The following is an 18,333-nucleotide window of genomic DNA, read 5'->3' as shown; positions in this document are numbered from 1 at the left end:
CTCATTGCAAAAATCTGTGAATTCATGTGATGTGAACTCACCTTCTCGATCCGTCTTCAAACTTCTTATGAATGCTCCTGTTTCCTTCTCCACTTTGGCTTTATACATCTTGAACACTGCAAAAGCTTCTGATTTCTCCACCAGAAAATAAACCCAAGTTCTTCTACTATAATCATCAATAAAAGTTATGAGATATCTCTTCTTACTGTTTGAGATTGGGTTTATGGGACCACAAATGTCAGCATGTATCAACTGAAAGATCTTCGAGGCTCTCCACGCACTTTCCCTAGGAAAAGAGTCACGATGCTGCTTCCCCACAAGACAGCCTTCACACACTTTCTGAGAGGCTTTGAACTTTGGCAGCCCTTCAACCATATTCTTTTGTTGTAGCACTTTCAGTCCGCTCCAACTTAAATGTCCATATTGACAATGCCAACGATCTGCTTGATCTATAGTTGTCAGGGAGAGACAACTTTGTGTCTTTACTGGGCAGCGAGCAACCAAGGCAAACATCCTATTGTATGTCATATCAGTTTCAAGTATGAGACCTTTCTCAGGGTGGAAGATCTTACACTTGCCATGTTGCATTAGCACTGCAAGTCCCCTCTCTTGTAGTTGACTGATACTCAACAAGTTATTCTTTAATTCAGGTACAAAGAAGACTTTTGTAATCACATGCATGGTCCCATCACATTCATTCGCACTTTGCCCTTACCTTGCACACTGAGACTGAAGTTGTTTCCCAGCTTGACTGACTCTCGGAAATTGGCATCTATTTCAATAAATGCTTCATTGCTACCACACATATGGTTGCTACACCCAGAATCAAGAAACCAAACATGCTCCATCTCAGCTTCCTTAACATCCACCTGCGCCATTAGCAGCATTTCTTCCTTTGTTTCTGCAAAATTAGCCTTAGAGTCCTTAGCTTTCTTAGGGCATTCCCACTGAAAATGCCCTAGCTCGTGACAATTGTAGCATTCCAGGATAGACTTGTCGAACCCAAATCTACCCCTTCCTCTTCCTCTTCCACGATAGAAGCCACGACCACCACTTCTTCCTCCTTGTTGGACTCCAGTGGTTACTTGGAGAGCTTGTTCATCCACCACATGCCGACTCATCCTTTGTTCATGCACAAGAAGACTGCTCTGAAGTTCATCAATGGATAGAGTATCCAAGTCATTCGACTCATCGATCGAACAAACAACATAGTCAAATTTTGAAGTCATAGACCTTAAAATTTTCTCAATGATCACTACATCTTCCATTCTTTCTCCATCCACCCTCATCTTATTAGCTATAATGAGTGTTCTTCCAAAGTAATCATTGACAATTTCTCCAGTCTTCATATGCAATACTTCGAACTCCTTTCGAAGTGCCTGCAACTGAGCACGTTTCACACGCATTGTCCCTTGATACTTCTACTTTAAGGAATCCCATATGTCCTTCGCCGTGTCCTTCTTCAAGATCGTTTCCAGGATTGAACGATCAATGACTTGAAACAGTTAGTTCTTGGCCTTCAAGTCTTTTAACTTCAGCTCCTCCAATGCCTTCTTCTACAAATCACTAGAGTCAGCTCCTCCTGCGACTGTAGTAATTCCTGTTTCCACCCGATTCCAATACTCCTTGGAACGCAGAAAGTTTTCCATAAGCATACTCCAGTGATCATAGTGCCCATCGAGCCTCGGGATGGTAGGTTGCACAAAGCTATTCTCGGACGTCATGTTCTTGTTCTCTACGCACACAACTGTGTTTGCAGATTTTTGGTCAGGCCCCGTGATAGGGCTCTGATACCAGATGTTGGAACTGAACTAGGTTAACGTAAAGCTTTTGTGAACACAAAGTATATTGCACTGATAAACTCGGGAGAATTCTTATTAAACTGAAAGACATCAACTAGCTATTATATAGCTTTACATCAACCAGAAAGTGAAATAACAACCCACGATAAACAAACCCTAGAATCGTGGTAATCGACTAAGTCAAAACAGAAAACAAACAAACTTGTCCCTCAAGTGTAGGAGGGTTATTAGCACGTCCAGGAATAAACCCTAGAATAAAGGAACCATATCATCTAGAATCTCAGATAACTTCAGCAGTTTTACGGTGGTTTGGTTATGATCCTAAAAAGTTTTAAAGAGTTTTGTTTAACAAATCTCCGAATAGAACTCCAACCTATAGGGTCGATGTTTGAAGAGCCTACACATAGAGACACAGTCATGGAATACTTACAAATCCACCGTGACAGAATGTCAATCTGCACATGCTTAAGTGGCAAAAAATATTTTCGGATTCATCATGTTCGAGAGATCATTATGGGAGTTCATAAAACATTAGGAGACAATTTCTACATTTCTAGGGGTTCCAAGCAGCCTACCCTGCATTATTGGTTTAATGTAAATGTTGGAGCAGAACTTGAGACAATTTCTACATTTTTTTAGATGAAAGGATTGCCTAAATCAACCACATTTCTCACATCCTTCGACGCGGAAAAAGCTAATGCATTTCTGCCATCTATAAATTCCTAGTTCAGATCATATTGGGCAATACTATTTTCATTGACATCAACAAGATTCAAACCAAGAAATTACGTCAATACGAAGAGACATTTGATCTTGCAATAACAAAACGATGAGAGACCGCAGAAACAAAAAAGGGTCAGAACTAAACCTGCAAGAAAGTTTGAGGTAAAACTCAGACATTCTTTAGCTTCTTCATCTTTGATGGAGGCCATCTGCCTTTCTTTCTCAGTTTTCGCTTGCGAACAAGTCGGTTCCTACGGAGCCTTATCTTCTTCGCCAGTTGCATCTTCGCCTTCTGCTCTAGGCGCTCTTGCAGCTTTGACTCCAAGGGAAGCTTGTCGACAGGTACCGCCACCTCTTCCTTGCTATCTGGAAGGGGCTCACTACCGTCATTTGCAGCAGCAGTTCCATCAATGTCAGAGGAGGCCTTAACAACTACTGAACCTGACCTTTTCACAACGGGCATACGAAGTCGAACTCCGCTGAAAAATTTCGGACGCAGACCATTTGGTTTCATGTGCATCCATGAAACTGAAAACCAGAGACACAAAACAAAATTATCATACGAATACGAGCCGAAAAATAAACAAGAAAGCAGATAAACAGGCAAATTAACTACAAAAACGCTCCTCGAATCACACTGTATGTTTCCATTTTGGAAAAATTTAGCACATTTATGCATTGGATTATTAGAAAAAACGAAAATGCAGGTGAAAATTGGATTAGTTAAGGCTGAATGCATAGCTACGAATGCGTGCACGCCAAGTGTTTGACAAAAGACCTGAACGAGCAGAAATCAACCAAGAACACCCAATTGAGCTGCGTGGTTTGGAGAAAATAGGCGAGCATTTGAAGTAAATTAAACAATACACAACTGAAAAATGCAAAAGCTGATATACTAAATAAATGGAGAGAGAGAGAGAGAGAGAGCTTACTAGTTGCAGAGAAAGGTGTAGGTGATGAAGTTGGAGACGGCGAAGAAGAAGAAGAAGAACGGGAAGAAACGGTGGTGAGAGGGAGAGGATTGGAGTAGAGAAGAAGACCCATTTTCGTGCTCGCTCTCTCAAGATTGAGTTTTGGTTGGTTATGTTCTAGCTTTTGCTCCTTTGGATAAGCCGATGAAGATTATAATCCTGACCGTTAGTTTTCGGTAATACCCATCTGATCCGTCCATTCTTGAAATTCTAAAGAGCTTCAACAGGTTTTTTTATTTGACCTATTTTTAGCTCAGCTATGTGAAACTCAATATATGCTCCATTTTGGCTTTGTTTCTGGGGAACTTTAACGAAAAGCATCTGGTACTGTTCACTTTAACGAAAAACCACATTTTTACACTAAAAAGTCAATCCTGGTACTATTCACTTTACCCTTTATTTTGTCCTTATCATTAAAACTCAAAGTTTTCAAACCCTTTTCATTAGTTTTCCTTTGTTTCTGTGTAAATAACGGTTAAGTTTAGGCTTTACCTTTGGCTACGCTCTTAAAATTCGATTTTAATCTCACTTCATTCTTTAAAATTTTAAATTTATATTTTTTTCTATTGTCATGAAAATATAAATTCTACTCCAATAAAAAAAAATGTAAATTTAAAATCTTGAATTTTCTACCTGGTGGGATCCACCTAAAAAAGATGTAGCTTTATATTTTTGGGATGTGCTATCCACACATTACTTCTCTCACACCCTTATTAATTTTTATCCGTTGACCTTATTCAATTCATCTGATCCGACAGCCAAAAATTAGAAGGGTGTGAGAAGTAAAATAAGGTGTGTAGATATCACACCCCATATTTTTAATCACATTTTTCCAGCCAAAATAAATATTTTATATTTTGTCCATTGCATAGCTTTTCAGTCACTCAAAAATGTTATATATTTTACATCTCCCGGTGGAGATCCTGATCAAATGTGAATGGAAGAGGATCATCTCCGGATCCATTTTGTGAGGATCCTAAGGACTCTCACATCTTAACAGTTCATCGTACATCGTGTGATCAATTTTCGTCAAATACTATTTGTGTTTAATTTTAAATAAAAAAGTTAAATAATTTCTGACCGTACGATACACGATGAATGATTAAGATGTGGGGATCTTAGATCCTAAGATCCCACAAAGTGGATCCGGATGGGATCCAATTCAAATGTGAATGACCACCCAAGTACCAACTTCATAACTTCAATTATATCCGGTTTGTTTTTTTAACGGAATAGGAAATCTCAATAACTAATGCTTGAAAAGGGGTTCTTCCTTCACCAGATGCTGCCTGAAAAAATGACATTGTACTTCAACTAGTACTTTTAACTTCTATCTTCACTTCTGTTGCAGACATGAATTTAACACTATGCTAGGACGAGGATCGATAAGCGTTCCCGGAGTACACAGGAGCTAATAGCAGCAGATCCTCATAGATAGTTCCGTTGCAAAACAAGCTATCCGTATGCAATTCCGACCCGGGTATCTGCCCAGACAGATATACCATGATGCGTTCTCTATACATTGATACTTTAGGATTCACTTAATACACTTGAATCCAACTCAAATGCTAACTTCGACAGGCATGGAAACATCATGAACTGAGTGTCCCAGTCAACGGCAATTCATCTACATGCTGATCTGTATCCGTCTTGATAGAATTTAGCAGTTCGAGCTTCTTCTGTTCATGTGCTCTCCTCCTATTAGCTTCAAGGATAATGAGGAGAGCAGTGATATCGGCAGGGCTCACCCCACCAACTCTACTGGCTTGACCAACGGTCTGTGGCCTCACCTGAAAACATCATTTGTTGTTTCATTAAAACTGAATGAAACATATTCAGAAAAACAGTAGCATACAATGATACAATTACTATACGATGCATGATACAGCGACAGCTTGGTAAAAGAGGAAACTATCACTTTCAAAAGAGATTTACTATCACGTGAAAGAATCAGTGTCATGCTTCCAATTTTCATCAAGTCATTACATTTAGGCGTCTATGCATATAAAATGACATATAGATGAAAGGTTAAAAAAGAGAACAGGAGTTTGGTACTACAGACATTTTGTCGACAATATGAAAAGCATATTAGTTTCTGCCACATCAGAGTTCTGGACATATTGGTAAAAGGTTATGACATAATGAAATTATATATCGTGCACACCTTGGAGAGCTTCTCGCGTGATTCAAGAGATAAAGTTGTTATTGAATAGTAATCCAAGTCCTCTGGAAGTAATCTGTGCTGTTGATGGACCATCTAAACACAGAAGAAGAGTTGGACAATATGAGATTATGGATGAATAAAAATTAAAAGTTGCTAAGCATCTAAATAGGAAATAAATCAGCGAGTTGCATGATTTAAAGTAATGGCAAAGGTTCTATTGAAATACATAATAGTTCCTTACTTGTTGGAGTTGGCTCTGTTGGCGCAGAATGAAGCCGGCATACTTGATGTCAATCTCCACACATTCTTTTTCTATTCTAGACAACAGTTCATTCCCAAAACCATGCTTATCAAGAACTTTATATTCTATGTGTGGTTTCTTTAGAAGACTCTCCAAAGTTGTAAAGTCCTTCACTGGCTGACTAGAAAGATGAGTAACATCAGCTGCCAATTCCCCTCCTGAAAGAAGCACAGAATAATAACTATAAGTTCCAGTTATATATCTCCAAACCCACAGATCTCAGTTTATTCGACTTTTTTAATATTCAAACCAACTTAAAAGGAAAAAGCAAGAGGAAAAAAAGAAGACATGGTATTGAATCAACCAACCCATGCCCAGTTTTGCCCATATAGCTTAACCCTAAGGAACAAAGTGTAAGCCAAAGCGTACAGCTATGAGGTGTGTGACATGCGTCCCAATGCCCGTTTTTTAAACACTGGCCATACTAGACTATAGGGTGGGTTATAGAGCACAACTGATGCTCGCATGAACAGGGAGTGAATTATATGCTTACCTTGCTACTTAGACTTGAGATCCCATTTGAAATTTCATGAATGCTTATTCTTTTTGTTAACAAGATTAAACAAAAGCCAAATATTGGTATTACAACAACAACAAAGCCTTTTCCCACTAAGTGGGGTCGGCTATATGAATCCTAGAACGCCATTGCGCTCGGTTTTGTGTCATGTCCTCCGTTAGATCCAAGTACTCTAAGTCTTTTCTTAGAGTCTCTTCCAAAGTTGTCCTAGGTCTTCCTCTACCCCTTCGGCCCTGAACCTCTGTCCCGTAGTCACATCTTCGAACCGGAGCGTCAGTCGGCCTTCTTTGCACATGTTCAAAATCACCGGAGCCGATTTTCTCTCATATTTCCTACAATTTCGGCTACTCCTACTTTACCTCGGATATCCTCATTCCCAATCTTATCCTTTCTCGTGTGCCCACACATCCCATGAAGCATCCTCATCTCCGCTACACCCATTTTGTGTACGTGTTGATGCTTCACCACCCAACATTCTGTGCCATACAACATCGCTAGCCTTATTGCCGTCCTATAAAATTTTCCCTTGAGCTTCAGTGGCCTACGACGGTCACACAACACGCCGGATGCACTCTTTCCATCCAGCTCGTATTCTATGGTTGAGATCTCCATCTAATTCTCCGTTCTCTTGCAAGATAGATCCTAGGTAGCGAAAACGATCGCTTTTTGTGATCTTCGCTAGATTGCTCCGGTCATTAGTGTGGATAAGTATATAAATGGATAGAGATAGGAAAGCAAACACAAGATGTACGTGGTTCACCCAGATTGGCTACGTCCACGGAATAGAAGAGTTCTCATTAATTGTGAAGGGTTTACACAAGTACATAGGTTCAAGCTCTCATTTAGTGAGTACAAGTGAATGATTTAGTACAAATGACATTAGGAAATATTGTGGGAGAATGATCTCGTAATCACAAAACTTCTAAGTATCGGAGTGTGGTGTCGTCTTGACTTGCCTTATCTGTCTCATAGGTAGATGTGGCATCTTCTCTGGAAGTACTCTTCCTCCATCCAGGGGTGGTATCTTTAACTGGTGGAGATGCACAAGGTAATGTATCAATTTCACTTGAAGCTTACTTGTAGTTTCAGGCTTGGTCAAGCGCGATACAAACCATGTAGTAGGAGTCCCCCACGTCGCCGAGCTAGGGGGTCTGCTGAAAGAGGTGACAGACAAGGTAAGCAATCAGAGCTCCGATTGATTGTTCACCTTCTCCCCATCTTGCAGCAGCATGAAGGATAAAGAGAAGAAAAATGAGAAGAGATGATATGAGATACTTTTGCTTTTGAAGAAGTAACTTTCCACAGGCTTATTCTTGAACTGAGCTGACGTAGAAAGGAACTAAAGGAATTGCAAGGTTAACCCATCAAGTTGAAATCAGGGCCAATTGAAACATGCTGGTAAACTAGAAGGGAAAACTTCAGCTTGATGGTTTCACTAAAATATGCCAAGTTAAACAACCTAAAGTACACAACAGTACACAACAATGCCAAAAGTGTAAAGAGGCTACAAATTATAAGAAGAATTAGATAAAGAGATGAGAACCTGAAATTCTGACACTTTTCAATCGCTTCTTTTCTTCTGAAATTCGAGCTTGTTTGTCCTGGTAGAGTTTCCATCGTCTATCATCTATTAACCCAATTTCACGCCCCAGTGGTGTGAGACGGCTATCAGCATTATCAGATCGGAGAAGTAACCGGTGCTCTGATCGACTATATTGGAAAATAAAGGATAGGATGTTATGGAATGTTAAACCAACTTGAAAATCTACAGATGAATTATGAACTTGTTTTATGGTATGAAGAATTAACTGACGCTAAGCAGATAAATCAAACCATCTACGATTGGTATTCTGCCCATGGCATCTAGAGGTAGCAGTGCCCCTCAACATTCACAGGTTCTTTTGTGTAGAAGCCTAGAAGGCCACAATGACTTCTACTTCCACCGTTTAACTTCCAAAAGTTGAGCATAGTCTTACTGCCATATAGTTGCTCATCCTCATTGTACCTTGAAAATTGATGGGGAGGCCAGTGATCTACCAAGGGCAGTGATACCCAATGGAGAAAAAGAGATGGTCCTTTACGGATGGGAGTAGTGTTGCATTCAAGTTTTCTACATAGCTACATCATTGTTTAGGAGAATAGTTGGTTCTTTTTATGACACCAATTGGCTGTGTTATAGTAACATCGATTGGCTTGTTTGTCTAGAAAATAATGAGATATTTGTTGCAATAGAGAAAAAAATATATGGTCCATTATGGGTGTGAGTAGCGTTACACTTAAATTTTATTACTGAACCTCTTGGTGTAATAAAAAGAACCAACTATTCGCCAAAACAATGATGTAGTCATGTAGAAAATGTTAGAATTTAGAAAGACTGTTTAAAATGATCTAAAATTACGCAATTAAATAGTCTTCCAAGTTCTGCTTGTATCTTCAAAAACATTCACGTGACCATTTATGATGTGAACTGCGAAGTGATTAAGCCGAACCATCAAACATGCAACCTCAACCACCCACTAATACTCAGCACTTACTGATTCCAAAAATTAAAGGTATGACTGGAAATAACAATGATCTTATATATATTGGGATAATATCATGAGCTCATTACCTGGTTAGCATGCGGTAAGGCTCTCGAAGGTCCTTCGTGACCAGATCATCGATCAATGTTCCTATATAACTGCTTTCCCTCTCAAGAACAATGAGGGACTTGCCATCTGAATGTCTGGCAGCATTGATACCAGAAATAATGCCCTTCAGAAAAGCATAAACAAGAATAAAAAATAATTAGAACAAATAAATTATTGTTTTAGAAATAACAACCCAAAGGCACAAAGTTCCTTTTAAACAAGTAAAAGCCTAATGCATTATTCTTTCAGATGTAGCATTGCATCAACAACTACAGATAGATTGTATTTCACTGAGTAAAGATACTCTAAAGAATTACTTGTGCTGCAGCCTCCTCATAGCCTGTAGTTCCATTTATTTGACCAGAGAAGAAAAGCCCATCGATTTTCTTTGTCATAAGAGACCGAGAACATTGATAAGCAGGCAAGAAGTCATACTCTACAGCATAAGCAGGCCTCAGCATTGAACAATTTTCAAGCCCAGGCAAAGTCCTCAAGAGTGGTAACTGTAGTCTCTCTGGTAAACCAGTTGAGAATCCCTGTGTGGAGAAGGAAATGATGAAATTTAGGGAAATGATGTTTATAAAAAGCATATCCATACATAGATTATAAAATATTGATACTAAGTATCATCTGCTATAGTTAATCTGTTAAAAACTTGACAAAATTCGGGTATCTATATGCATTCAATCAGAGACAAATTGACGATATATATATATCAATATCAAAGGTATCAAAAGAGATATAAAAAATGGGCACTAACCATTAAGTTAAGTCATTTTAATTATATTTTTCTCCTTTTCATTTATGCAAAGAAGGCAAAAGGTGAATGCTAATATACCTGCACATAAAGCTCTGGCACATCTCGGCCCTCTGGTTCAAGAAATATTTGATGAGACTCTTTATCCTGAAACCGAACAATCTAAAGCCAAAAAATAAGGCCAAAATGACTTCAGGAAGCTTCTCTTGATAGGAAAGAAAAAGATAGGAAGAATGTTATTTTATCAATGTTCCACAAGGTATATTAAACAAGTGAAGGGTTACCAGTTGTTGGAAACCATGTTTAGCACGTTTGTTACTTTCTCATCACCCTTCATTTGATTTTACTACTGTTAGACCCTTAGGAGTATTTTAGTAACACTGTTGTAAATGCTTCTAATATAGTGTGTTGGGGGTACTCTCCATCTATAGTGTTTTCCCCACCTTTAAAGAAGAAACTAAACAGTTTCCACAGCAACCATAATGATAATACATAAATGTTCATGTATGGAAAGGATGCCCCATAGCGTGCATCCCAAGCCTTGCTTGTCCTAACAGCTTCAGACACAATGTGCTAAATAAATATGAGTATGTCGCCCCACTGAGGCAGAATTCTTGCAACCACAGAACCAGTGGAGGCAATATGGCTCAGAGGTTTGACTAGATCTGGGATTTAAAAGGTATATAACTACTGTGTTTTATGAAAGTTGGAGCATTGTTTATCTAGCAATAAAATGGACAGACCATGAGCAACCAAAGAATATTGACACCTGGATGCAAATGATTAGGGATGTTATTTGCATACGGAAGTATAGCAATGGATCATCAATTGCCATTATCTTAGGTAACGGACAGACCATGAGCAACCATAGAATAACAATATCTGGATGCAAATTATTAGGGATGTTACTTGCATACGGAACTATAGCAAAGGGTCATCAATTGCCATTATCATAGGAATAATTTCACTCATTTATGGCCTCACTTCCTAAGCCTATAAAAGGATGCTTTGAGAACCATTTGGAGAATACCTCCTTATTTCTAACTTTCTCCTTAAGAGTTATAGATCTAGCTAGTGTGATAGTGAAATATTATCTTTTAAATTCGTTCCAATTATAGTAAAAGGAAGCATACTTTTCTTCCCGTGGATGTAAGTCTCACATAGAGACTTGTCTTTTAAATTCGTTCCAATTATAGTAAAAGGAAGCATACTTTTCTTCCCGTGGATGTAAGTCTCATATAGAGACTGTTTCTTAAATAATAATCATGCATTAAAAAAGGTCGTACCCAGTGCACAAGGCTCCCGCTTTACGCAGGGTCTGGGAGAGGTGAATGTCGGCTAGCCTTACCCCCATTTATGGAGAGGCTGCTCCCAAGTCTCGAACCCGAGACCTACCGCTCATGGGCGAAGGCACTTGCCATCGCACCAAGTGCGACCTCTAAATAATAATCATGCATTCATTAATAAAAAAAAACAATACAAGGGAACGTCTCACTGTGAGACCTCACATCCTCACATAGAGCCAGATTACAACAAAATTGATACGAAAGTGTCGAGACTCAAAACTATGTTGTTTTTCATGATACTAGAACACTATACTTCGTTTGGTGATGCAATCGTAGTTTAAAGGGCCCAACGTCATATAAAATAATTAGAAAACTAATAGTATATGGTGCTGCAAAAAGAGTCTCTCAGATACTAGGTCAATTTCAACTTACCTTATCTTCAATTGAAGGGCAATACCTAGGCCCCTTCGCCTCAACCCATCCTCCATAAGTAGGAGTTTCATGCAAGTTATCTTTGATTAGTTGGTGAGTGCTCTTTGTGGTACGTGTGAGATAGCAGCACATTTGTTCCCTTTCAATATGGACATCAAGATCAAAACTAAACCAGCCGACCTGTTAACCATCAATTCAAATTTAGAACACAATTCTCAAAGCAACAAAACTGATAGTTCTAAATATTAATCACTGAAAAGAAAAGGTAAATGTTATTGTTATGACATTGAATACTTTTAACATCTACTTGAATGACGAGTGCAAAGCATGAATTAAAATTACAAGTGTCACGCAACCAATATACAGAACCTACTTATGGGATTAAATAGATGGACCTCTTCATCACCACGTTGTGGTTCCAATCCAGAAAAATCAACAGTGCGACAGTCCACACGCGCTGGGGTTCCAGTCTTTAACCGATCAGTTTCAAATCCAAGGCGCTGTAAGTTTTCAGTGAGTCCAAGTGAAGCTGATTCGCCAGCTCTTCCTGCAGGCATAGAAGTTCTACCAACCCAAATTTTACCACTCATAAATGTGCCTGTCGTGAGAATAACTGAAGGAGAGTAGAAGTTCATCCCAAAGAATGTCCGCACACCTTCAACATTGTCATTCTTTCCTAATAAGATATCTGTCACCATTGCCTCTCGAATTGAAAGGTTTGGTGTGCTGCAGAACAAAAGCAGATCAAATATATGAAATAGCCACAAAAACATAGATCTGCAACATGAGAATAAGTGATAATTGTGCTATATTTTGGTTTAATAAAATTCTGTTTCTTCTCAAAAAGAAAGGAGAATAAAGCATTCTACAGTGATTCAGGTAAGCTTGATTCCTATAATGCGATAGTAGAGTGAGTCTGATGGAGGTGAGTTCTTTTTCGAATGGTTGACCATTTATTGTATTGGAACCAAACTCATGAGTTGTATGAGAGTGATTCCAAGTCTTGATTTCAATATATTAAACTCAAGGATCTCTAATATCTGAAATTAAAACCTATTAGTGATTTTCAGTACAATAAATTAAAAAAGACACTCTAAATATTTGCAAGAGCACATGAATATATATCCTTCTAGGAAGGGTTGGATTACAAGCTTCACAAAAGAAAATGAAAACTCAATTATCATTACTTGAAACTTAAGGGAAAATTTTATAGGACGGCAATAAGGCCGGCGATGTTGTATGGCACGGAATATTGGGCAGTGAAGCATCAACACGTACATAAAATGGGTGTAGTGGAGATGAGGATGCTTCGTTGGATGTGTGGGCACACAAGAAAGGATAAGATTAGGAATGAGGATATCCGAGGTAAAGTAGGAATAGCCGAAATTGAAGGAAAGATGAGAGAAAATCGGTTACGGTGGTTTGGACATGTGCAAAGAAGGCCTACTGATGCTTCGGTTAGAAGATGCGACTACGGGATAGAGGTCCAAGGCCGAAGGGGTAGAGGAAGACCTAGGAAAAATTTGGAAGAGACTCTAAGAAAAGACTTAAGAGTACTTGGATCTAACGGAAGACATGACACAGAATCGAGCACAATGCGTTCTAGGATTCATATAGCCAACCCCACTTAGTGAGAAAAGGCTTTGTTGTTGTTGTATTCATTTCTCTTCTTTCTTAATGAGTGATATCATGTTAACATGCCGGGTCCAAATGTGTAGTTTTATTTCATTTTATAAATGAAAGAATTCAGTATGAGAAATATGGAATGCTGCTTAGGCTATGATATCATTCAGTCAGCCACATGGAATGCATTGGAGCAGAAATTTTTAATACAATTTAACATCAAAATCGAACCAAATTGAACTTTTAACCTGTCAAGAATTATGCTTAGCTACATCATTTTCAAAGCTAAGTCATGTCCATACCAAATGCATAAAAATATAGAAACATATCAAATGCATACAAAGATGCATACTCATTTAACCAGTGGTAATCTAACAAAGATTTAGATGAAAGATATATCAAATGCATACAAAGATGATCTAACATAGATTTAGACAAAAGCTTCCATCTAAGCCCATAGATCAGACACGGACAGTTAAGATGCATCTCACTCACACAGTAATTATGCATATATCAGCCAACTATATCTGACCTCACATTTGAGATGCAAGCCCTTAACGTAGCTCCCCAATTTAGGTCCTCATTAGAACATTTTCCATCTAGTTTTTTTTTTTTTTTTTTTTTTTTACCACATTACTTGTTTTTCATTTTGGGATCATGGCTTCTTTTTCATTTTGGGATTTCATTCGTTTCCATAGCCTAAAGTTGAAGAATACACTTTATACCAAAAAAGTTAATTTAATGTAAGCAATTCAGCTGCTTTTACAACTTTTATCTAGTTGCTTCTACTGTTTGGCTGCACCAGTTGGCTGCAATGAAGAAGACATCTCAGAAGGATAGAAATGTGTTTTTGCTAGTACTGGGGCAAGTAACTCTGTAGCAAATGCTGACGACAGCATCACTAAATCATAAATACTTTCTAATGCTTGATCACACAGCCAAAATAATAGCACATTTTCGTAATTCAACCTGAAAACAAAAAAGAAGCAGATATATTTGATACTAAAACATGCATTTACAGGGAAAAGCTATTACATTTCAAAGTACAATAGTTCAAAAAATAAAACCATATTCCAATTCAAGCAATCATGATTCAGAATTTGCAAAACCATAAGAACCAGACCGTGAAGTGTTTGTTATTAAAGTATAAAGACTGGATAAAATCAGCCACATATGAATTTCATGACCGTCTGTGGAAATAATAGTTTAAAAAAAGAGAGGAAAATAAACCAAACCCCACAATTATCACTAAAAAGGACAGTAAAAGAATCATGAAGAAAAATAAAGTAATACTTGCCTCTCTACTATTTTTCTCATTTCCATAGCATATTCCCGTTTATCAGTCTGTGCACGCAATGCCCGAACAGCAGGGCCCCTTGAGGCATTGAGTACACGCTTCTGTAAATAGCATCTAAGCATAAAAATTGAAAATCAGCAACAGTTGCAAAGACTGAAGGTGAAAGTGGGGGACTTTAAAGATGAAATGGTAAAAACCAACAAAAACTAAAACATTTAAAAAGCAAAGAATAAGCAGAAAGAGTTACAAATTATCTGACATGCTGGACCAGGAAAAAATTGGCAGTAACCTTACAAATAACAAGAAAATGTTTTACTATTATCAGAATATATTCTGTCAATTTAACGACCCTATTTAGGGTATATCGAAGCTTAAGGGTTAAATAAGCTTACGCAATGGCACAGTACCTGAAACAACTTCTTTTTGTCCACAAAGAAAAACAAAAATCCCAAAAGGCTTTCCCAAAAATAAAAAGGCAATACTTTCCAAGCCATTTGTAGACTGCTGATGAACAGCTTTTTCTGATCATACTCCCATGATCCCATCTCAAAAAAAATTCTTTTCTTTATTCATAAATTATAGGCCCAGTTACCTAAAAAACAGATTTTTTTTGGTCTTTTCATTTCTACATTAAGGGCTTGCAATACACAATTACTTACAACAACACAATCACTTTACGTTTGTACCCGAGCATTTTATGCAATCCTTCTCAATGCATGTGTCATTTGACCCTCTCTAATTCTTCGATGTAAATACCCCAAACCCGCACCAAAACATACAAAGTTCTTGAAAAGTCAGTTCTAAATTTCATCATCCAAAACAAAAACAATAGCAAGCCATAAGTATATCCTCAAGCTTCTCAGAAAAGAACATTCAAATATAGGAGATTTTATTACTTTACCGATCAGAAATCTTCCCAATTTGACCACCAAGGGCATCCACTTCGTGTACAAGTTGAGACTTTGCTGGTCCACCAACTGCAGGGTTGCAGGGCTGCATCAAACATTTTTCATTAAGAAGCTCTGTAAATGATCTGTGTCATGATTCTAAACACCTAAACCATTTTGCATGCAGTAACATGATCACACCTCTATTTGTGTGTGTGGAGAGAGAGAGAGAGAGAGAGAGAGAGAGAGAGAGAGAGAGAGAGAATACAATATCAAATCTAAAGGTGAGGAATTGAGAATAATTGAATAAATTAGTGGAAAGCTGACTCCCAGTTTTTGTGTTTGGCAATATGTATTCTAGATACTACATCTCATTGGGTAACTTTCAATCAGACTGAGAAAAAAAACCTGCTGAACTTTCTAGAGTAAAGGATAAAAAATTTCTCCTGCTCCTTTAGAGGAATTATAAGGTTAAAATCAAAATGAAAATTAATTTTACATATCTAATTTTGAGAAATACAACAAAACTTCTAAATACAACAGAAAAAATATGAGGTTATCAAGAAAAAGCAGAATTAAACCTGCCAAGCAATTCTATCAATATTTAGGGTGAGTAGAAGAGTTTTCGCCCCTAAATGAGCAGATGCTAGGGCAGCTTCACAGCCTGCATGTCCTCCTCCGACCACAATGACATCATATCTTTCATCATGTATCCCATCATCACTTAGACCTGTAAATAGAGTGATTGAATTTCACCTTTAGTATTCAGACTTATAATTCCTAAATTTGTGAGTGGTAAAGGCCAAAACTTAAAAAATCAAGGCCAATGTAAAACCCACACATGTTAAAAAAGACCATCTCATGCTACTTGTTTAAGGTTAAGAGATTGGAACAAAAATAAGAGGCTAAGTAACAACTAGACTAGCTCTCCTCTTCAATTTATCATTATTATTAAAAATAACTATACTAATAATAATGACACTTTTATTAAAAATATATGGGTAATTATTAGAATTCTAAATTTTTTGGGTTTATTTACTCTTAAATAGCAATATAGCATGTACAATAATTTATTTAGAATAGTGCATTTTAGTAAACAGAATGGTTTCGTTCCGATTGACTCTACGCCATTCAACCTTTTTCTCAATTACCTTGCTCCGATTCTGATTCCAATTACGGATTAGTAAATGAGCCATAATGATATTCCAAATTGAGTGGGTCCCAAATAAAAGTTGTAGGTCCACAAAACAAATACAATACCTCTACATGGCCAGAAGAAGAAAAAACAGGCAAAAGAAAGACCACCTCATGCTATTTGTTCATGCAGATACAAATTCAGGAGATCATTTGTTCCAAAACCACCTCATGTTATTTGTTCAAGGCATCCTACTGGTTGTTTGTTGAATTTAATTTAAAGGCTTACAGGTACTGTAAATGCGGGATTTTGATATGACATCACCAGCTTGTCTTAGATTATGCAGTCGAAGCTGGTAAGCATTGATGGTTTCGTTGCAGTTATATTTGCCTCAGAGAAGAGTGAGGGCAGAGTGAAAAAGTGTATGAGAGTTTGAAAAGCTTGTGAGCAAATTTTGGCTTAGAGAGAACTTGTCCCTACGAAATCATCTTTGTAAGCGAAGGGAGCAGAAAAGCTCATATACTCTAGCAAGATATTCTATTTTCCCAAATATGGGATGAAGGCACCTTTTCTTCCACCTTTCCTATCCAATTCTCGATCAAGCTTATGTTCCCATGCTCTCATCTTAGGACTTTCCCATAGAAATTTTACTCCAACCATACTCTCTACATAGTTACAATGACTATTAACCAATAAAAGTTATTAAAACAGTAGTGATTAATGCCCTTAGGAGCTCATTTTGAATCCCAGATATATGAGCTCCGAGAGGTTTTGCTATCCTAGGAGAACGATAGGAGTGTGATTGAAGACGAATTTTTCCAAATCCTGACTAAATCTTAGTTAGGAGCTCATGCAGGGAGCCCATTGGAGATGCTCGACGCAGATTATTCTGCTACACAAATAGAGATTGCATATCACATAATGCTCAACCAACGCAGAGAGAGACCGTTAACTGCATAAAGTACACTATTTTTGCAAATTAATGTGAATTACTGAGAGGCACGGGACATGTTCGACAAAATTACTGACTGACAAAGAGAAAGAAGCACAAACTCATTGGAGTCGTACCTGGGCCGGTCGAGGCGGCAACAGAGAATCGGCGGGAAAAGTTGGAGGTGGAGAAGGAACGGGTGCGGCGGAAGGGCAGGTCAGGCAGCCTGAGAAGGAGTCGAGCACGAGGAAAGTGAAAAGGAGTCGGGAGAGGAGAAGAAGAGAAAGGGAAGTGGCGGGCGAGGCGAGAGAGATGAAGCGTCAGTGCTGGCGTGGTCGCCATTGCTGAATTTTAGAGAGCTGCTTCACTCTCGCTTTTTCTTATTTGTGACTTGTGAGAGATGAAGCAGATAAAATTATGAAACAAGCAAAGCAGACAAAATCGCCATTCAGTTTTTGGGTTGGTCCATATTGAAAAATTGAATATTCTTCGGCAGATATCTACAGAAAATATGACAAAATCTCATTGTATACCTGCTGAAAATTTGACATAAATATATATTCATTTTTAATTATTGATTATATTTTAAAATATTATTTGAATTTGTTTACATTTCATAATTTGTGGAACATTAAATGCATATATGCATGAGTTAAATAATGCTAAGGACATCGGTCAAAATATTTAAACAAACAAAGTTTCAGTCCAACAATTAGGTTGATTAGGGATCGGAATTAAAATGATCTTAAAATTATTATGAAACAAACAAAGCTTCGTAACTCAATCGTTTCTTAACCAAATTTGACCCATAATATATCAAAATGAAGATAGGAAAGTGTAGAATAAGATTATACCCATTTGGAAGCCCAATGCTTGC

General features: G+C 37.8%; 2 protein-coding genes across 2 annotated transcripts; both read right to left on the bottom strand.

The window, feature by feature from the left end:
* Nucleotides 1–2,539: 2,539 nt before the first annotated feature.
* Nucleotides 2,540–3,625, bottom strand: LOC126628245 (50S ribosomal protein 5, chloroplastic-like). Its single transcript, XM_050297859.1, has 2 exons — nucleotides 3,458–3,625; nucleotides 2,540–3,053 (listed from the first exon to the last, which is right to left on the bottom strand). Exons 1-2 carry the CDS (start codon nucleotides 3,567–3,569, stop codon nucleotides 2,695–2,697), a joined length of 471 nt encoding a protein of 156 aa, XP_050153816.1. The 5' UTR covers nucleotides 3,570–3,625; the 3' UTR covers nucleotides 2,540–2,694.
* Nucleotides 3,626–4,746: 1,121 nt separating this feature from the next.
* Nucleotides 4,747–17,957, bottom strand: LOC126628240 (uncharacterized). Its single transcript, XM_050297852.1, has 13 exons — nucleotides 17,594–17,957; nucleotides 15,972–16,120; nucleotides 15,405–15,496; nucleotides 14,504–14,617; nucleotides 11,979–12,309; nucleotides 11,584–11,763; nucleotides 9,947–10,027; nucleotides 9,426–9,644; nucleotides 9,090–9,232; nucleotides 8,022–8,188; nucleotides 5,902–6,119; nucleotides 5,661–5,753; nucleotides 4,747–5,286 (listed from the first exon to the last, which is right to left on the bottom strand). The coding sequence occupies exons 1-13, from the start codon at nucleotides 17,796–17,798 to the stop codon at nucleotides 5,089–5,091; spliced, it is 2,190 nt and encodes a 729-aa protein (XP_050153809.1). The 5' UTR covers nucleotides 17,799–17,957; the 3' UTR covers nucleotides 4,747–5,088.
* Nucleotides 17,958–18,333: the final 376 nt, after the last annotated feature.

The sequence above is a fragment of the Malus sylvestris genome, chromosome 7 (assembly GCF_916048215.2).
Source record: "Malus sylvestris chromosome 7, drMalSylv7.2, whole genome shotgun sequence".
Taxonomy (NCBI): domain Eukaryota; kingdom Viridiplantae; phylum Streptophyta; class Magnoliopsida; order Rosales; family Rosaceae; genus Malus; species Malus sylvestris.
Note: the sequence above shows the minus strand (reverse complement) of the source record. Positions and strands in the feature narration are given on the sequence as shown.

Bases quoted from the DNA above. Each gene is read 5' to 3' on its own strand.
- LOC126628240 (XM_050297852.1), bottom strand. From the start codon at position 17,798: ATGGCGACCACGCCAGCACTGACGCTTCATCTCTCTCGCCTCGCCCGC. The intron at 9,233-9,425 runs GTAATTCTTTAG...GCTTTTCTGAAG, and splicing joins ATGAGGAGGCTGCAGCACAA to GGCATTATTTCTGGTATCAA. The intron at 6,120-8,021 runs GTTCTCATCTCT...TGCTTCTTTCAG, and splicing joins GAAAAGTGTCAGAATTTCAG to GAGGGGAATTGGCAGCTGAT.
- LOC126628245 (XM_050297859.1), bottom strand. From the start codon at position 3,569: ATGGGTCTTCTTCTCTACTCCAATCCTCTCCCTCTCACCACCGTTTCT. The intron at 3,054-3,457 runs GTAAGCTCTCTC...TCTGGTTTTCAG, and splicing joins TACACCTTTCTCTGCAACTA to TTTCATGGATGCACATGAAA.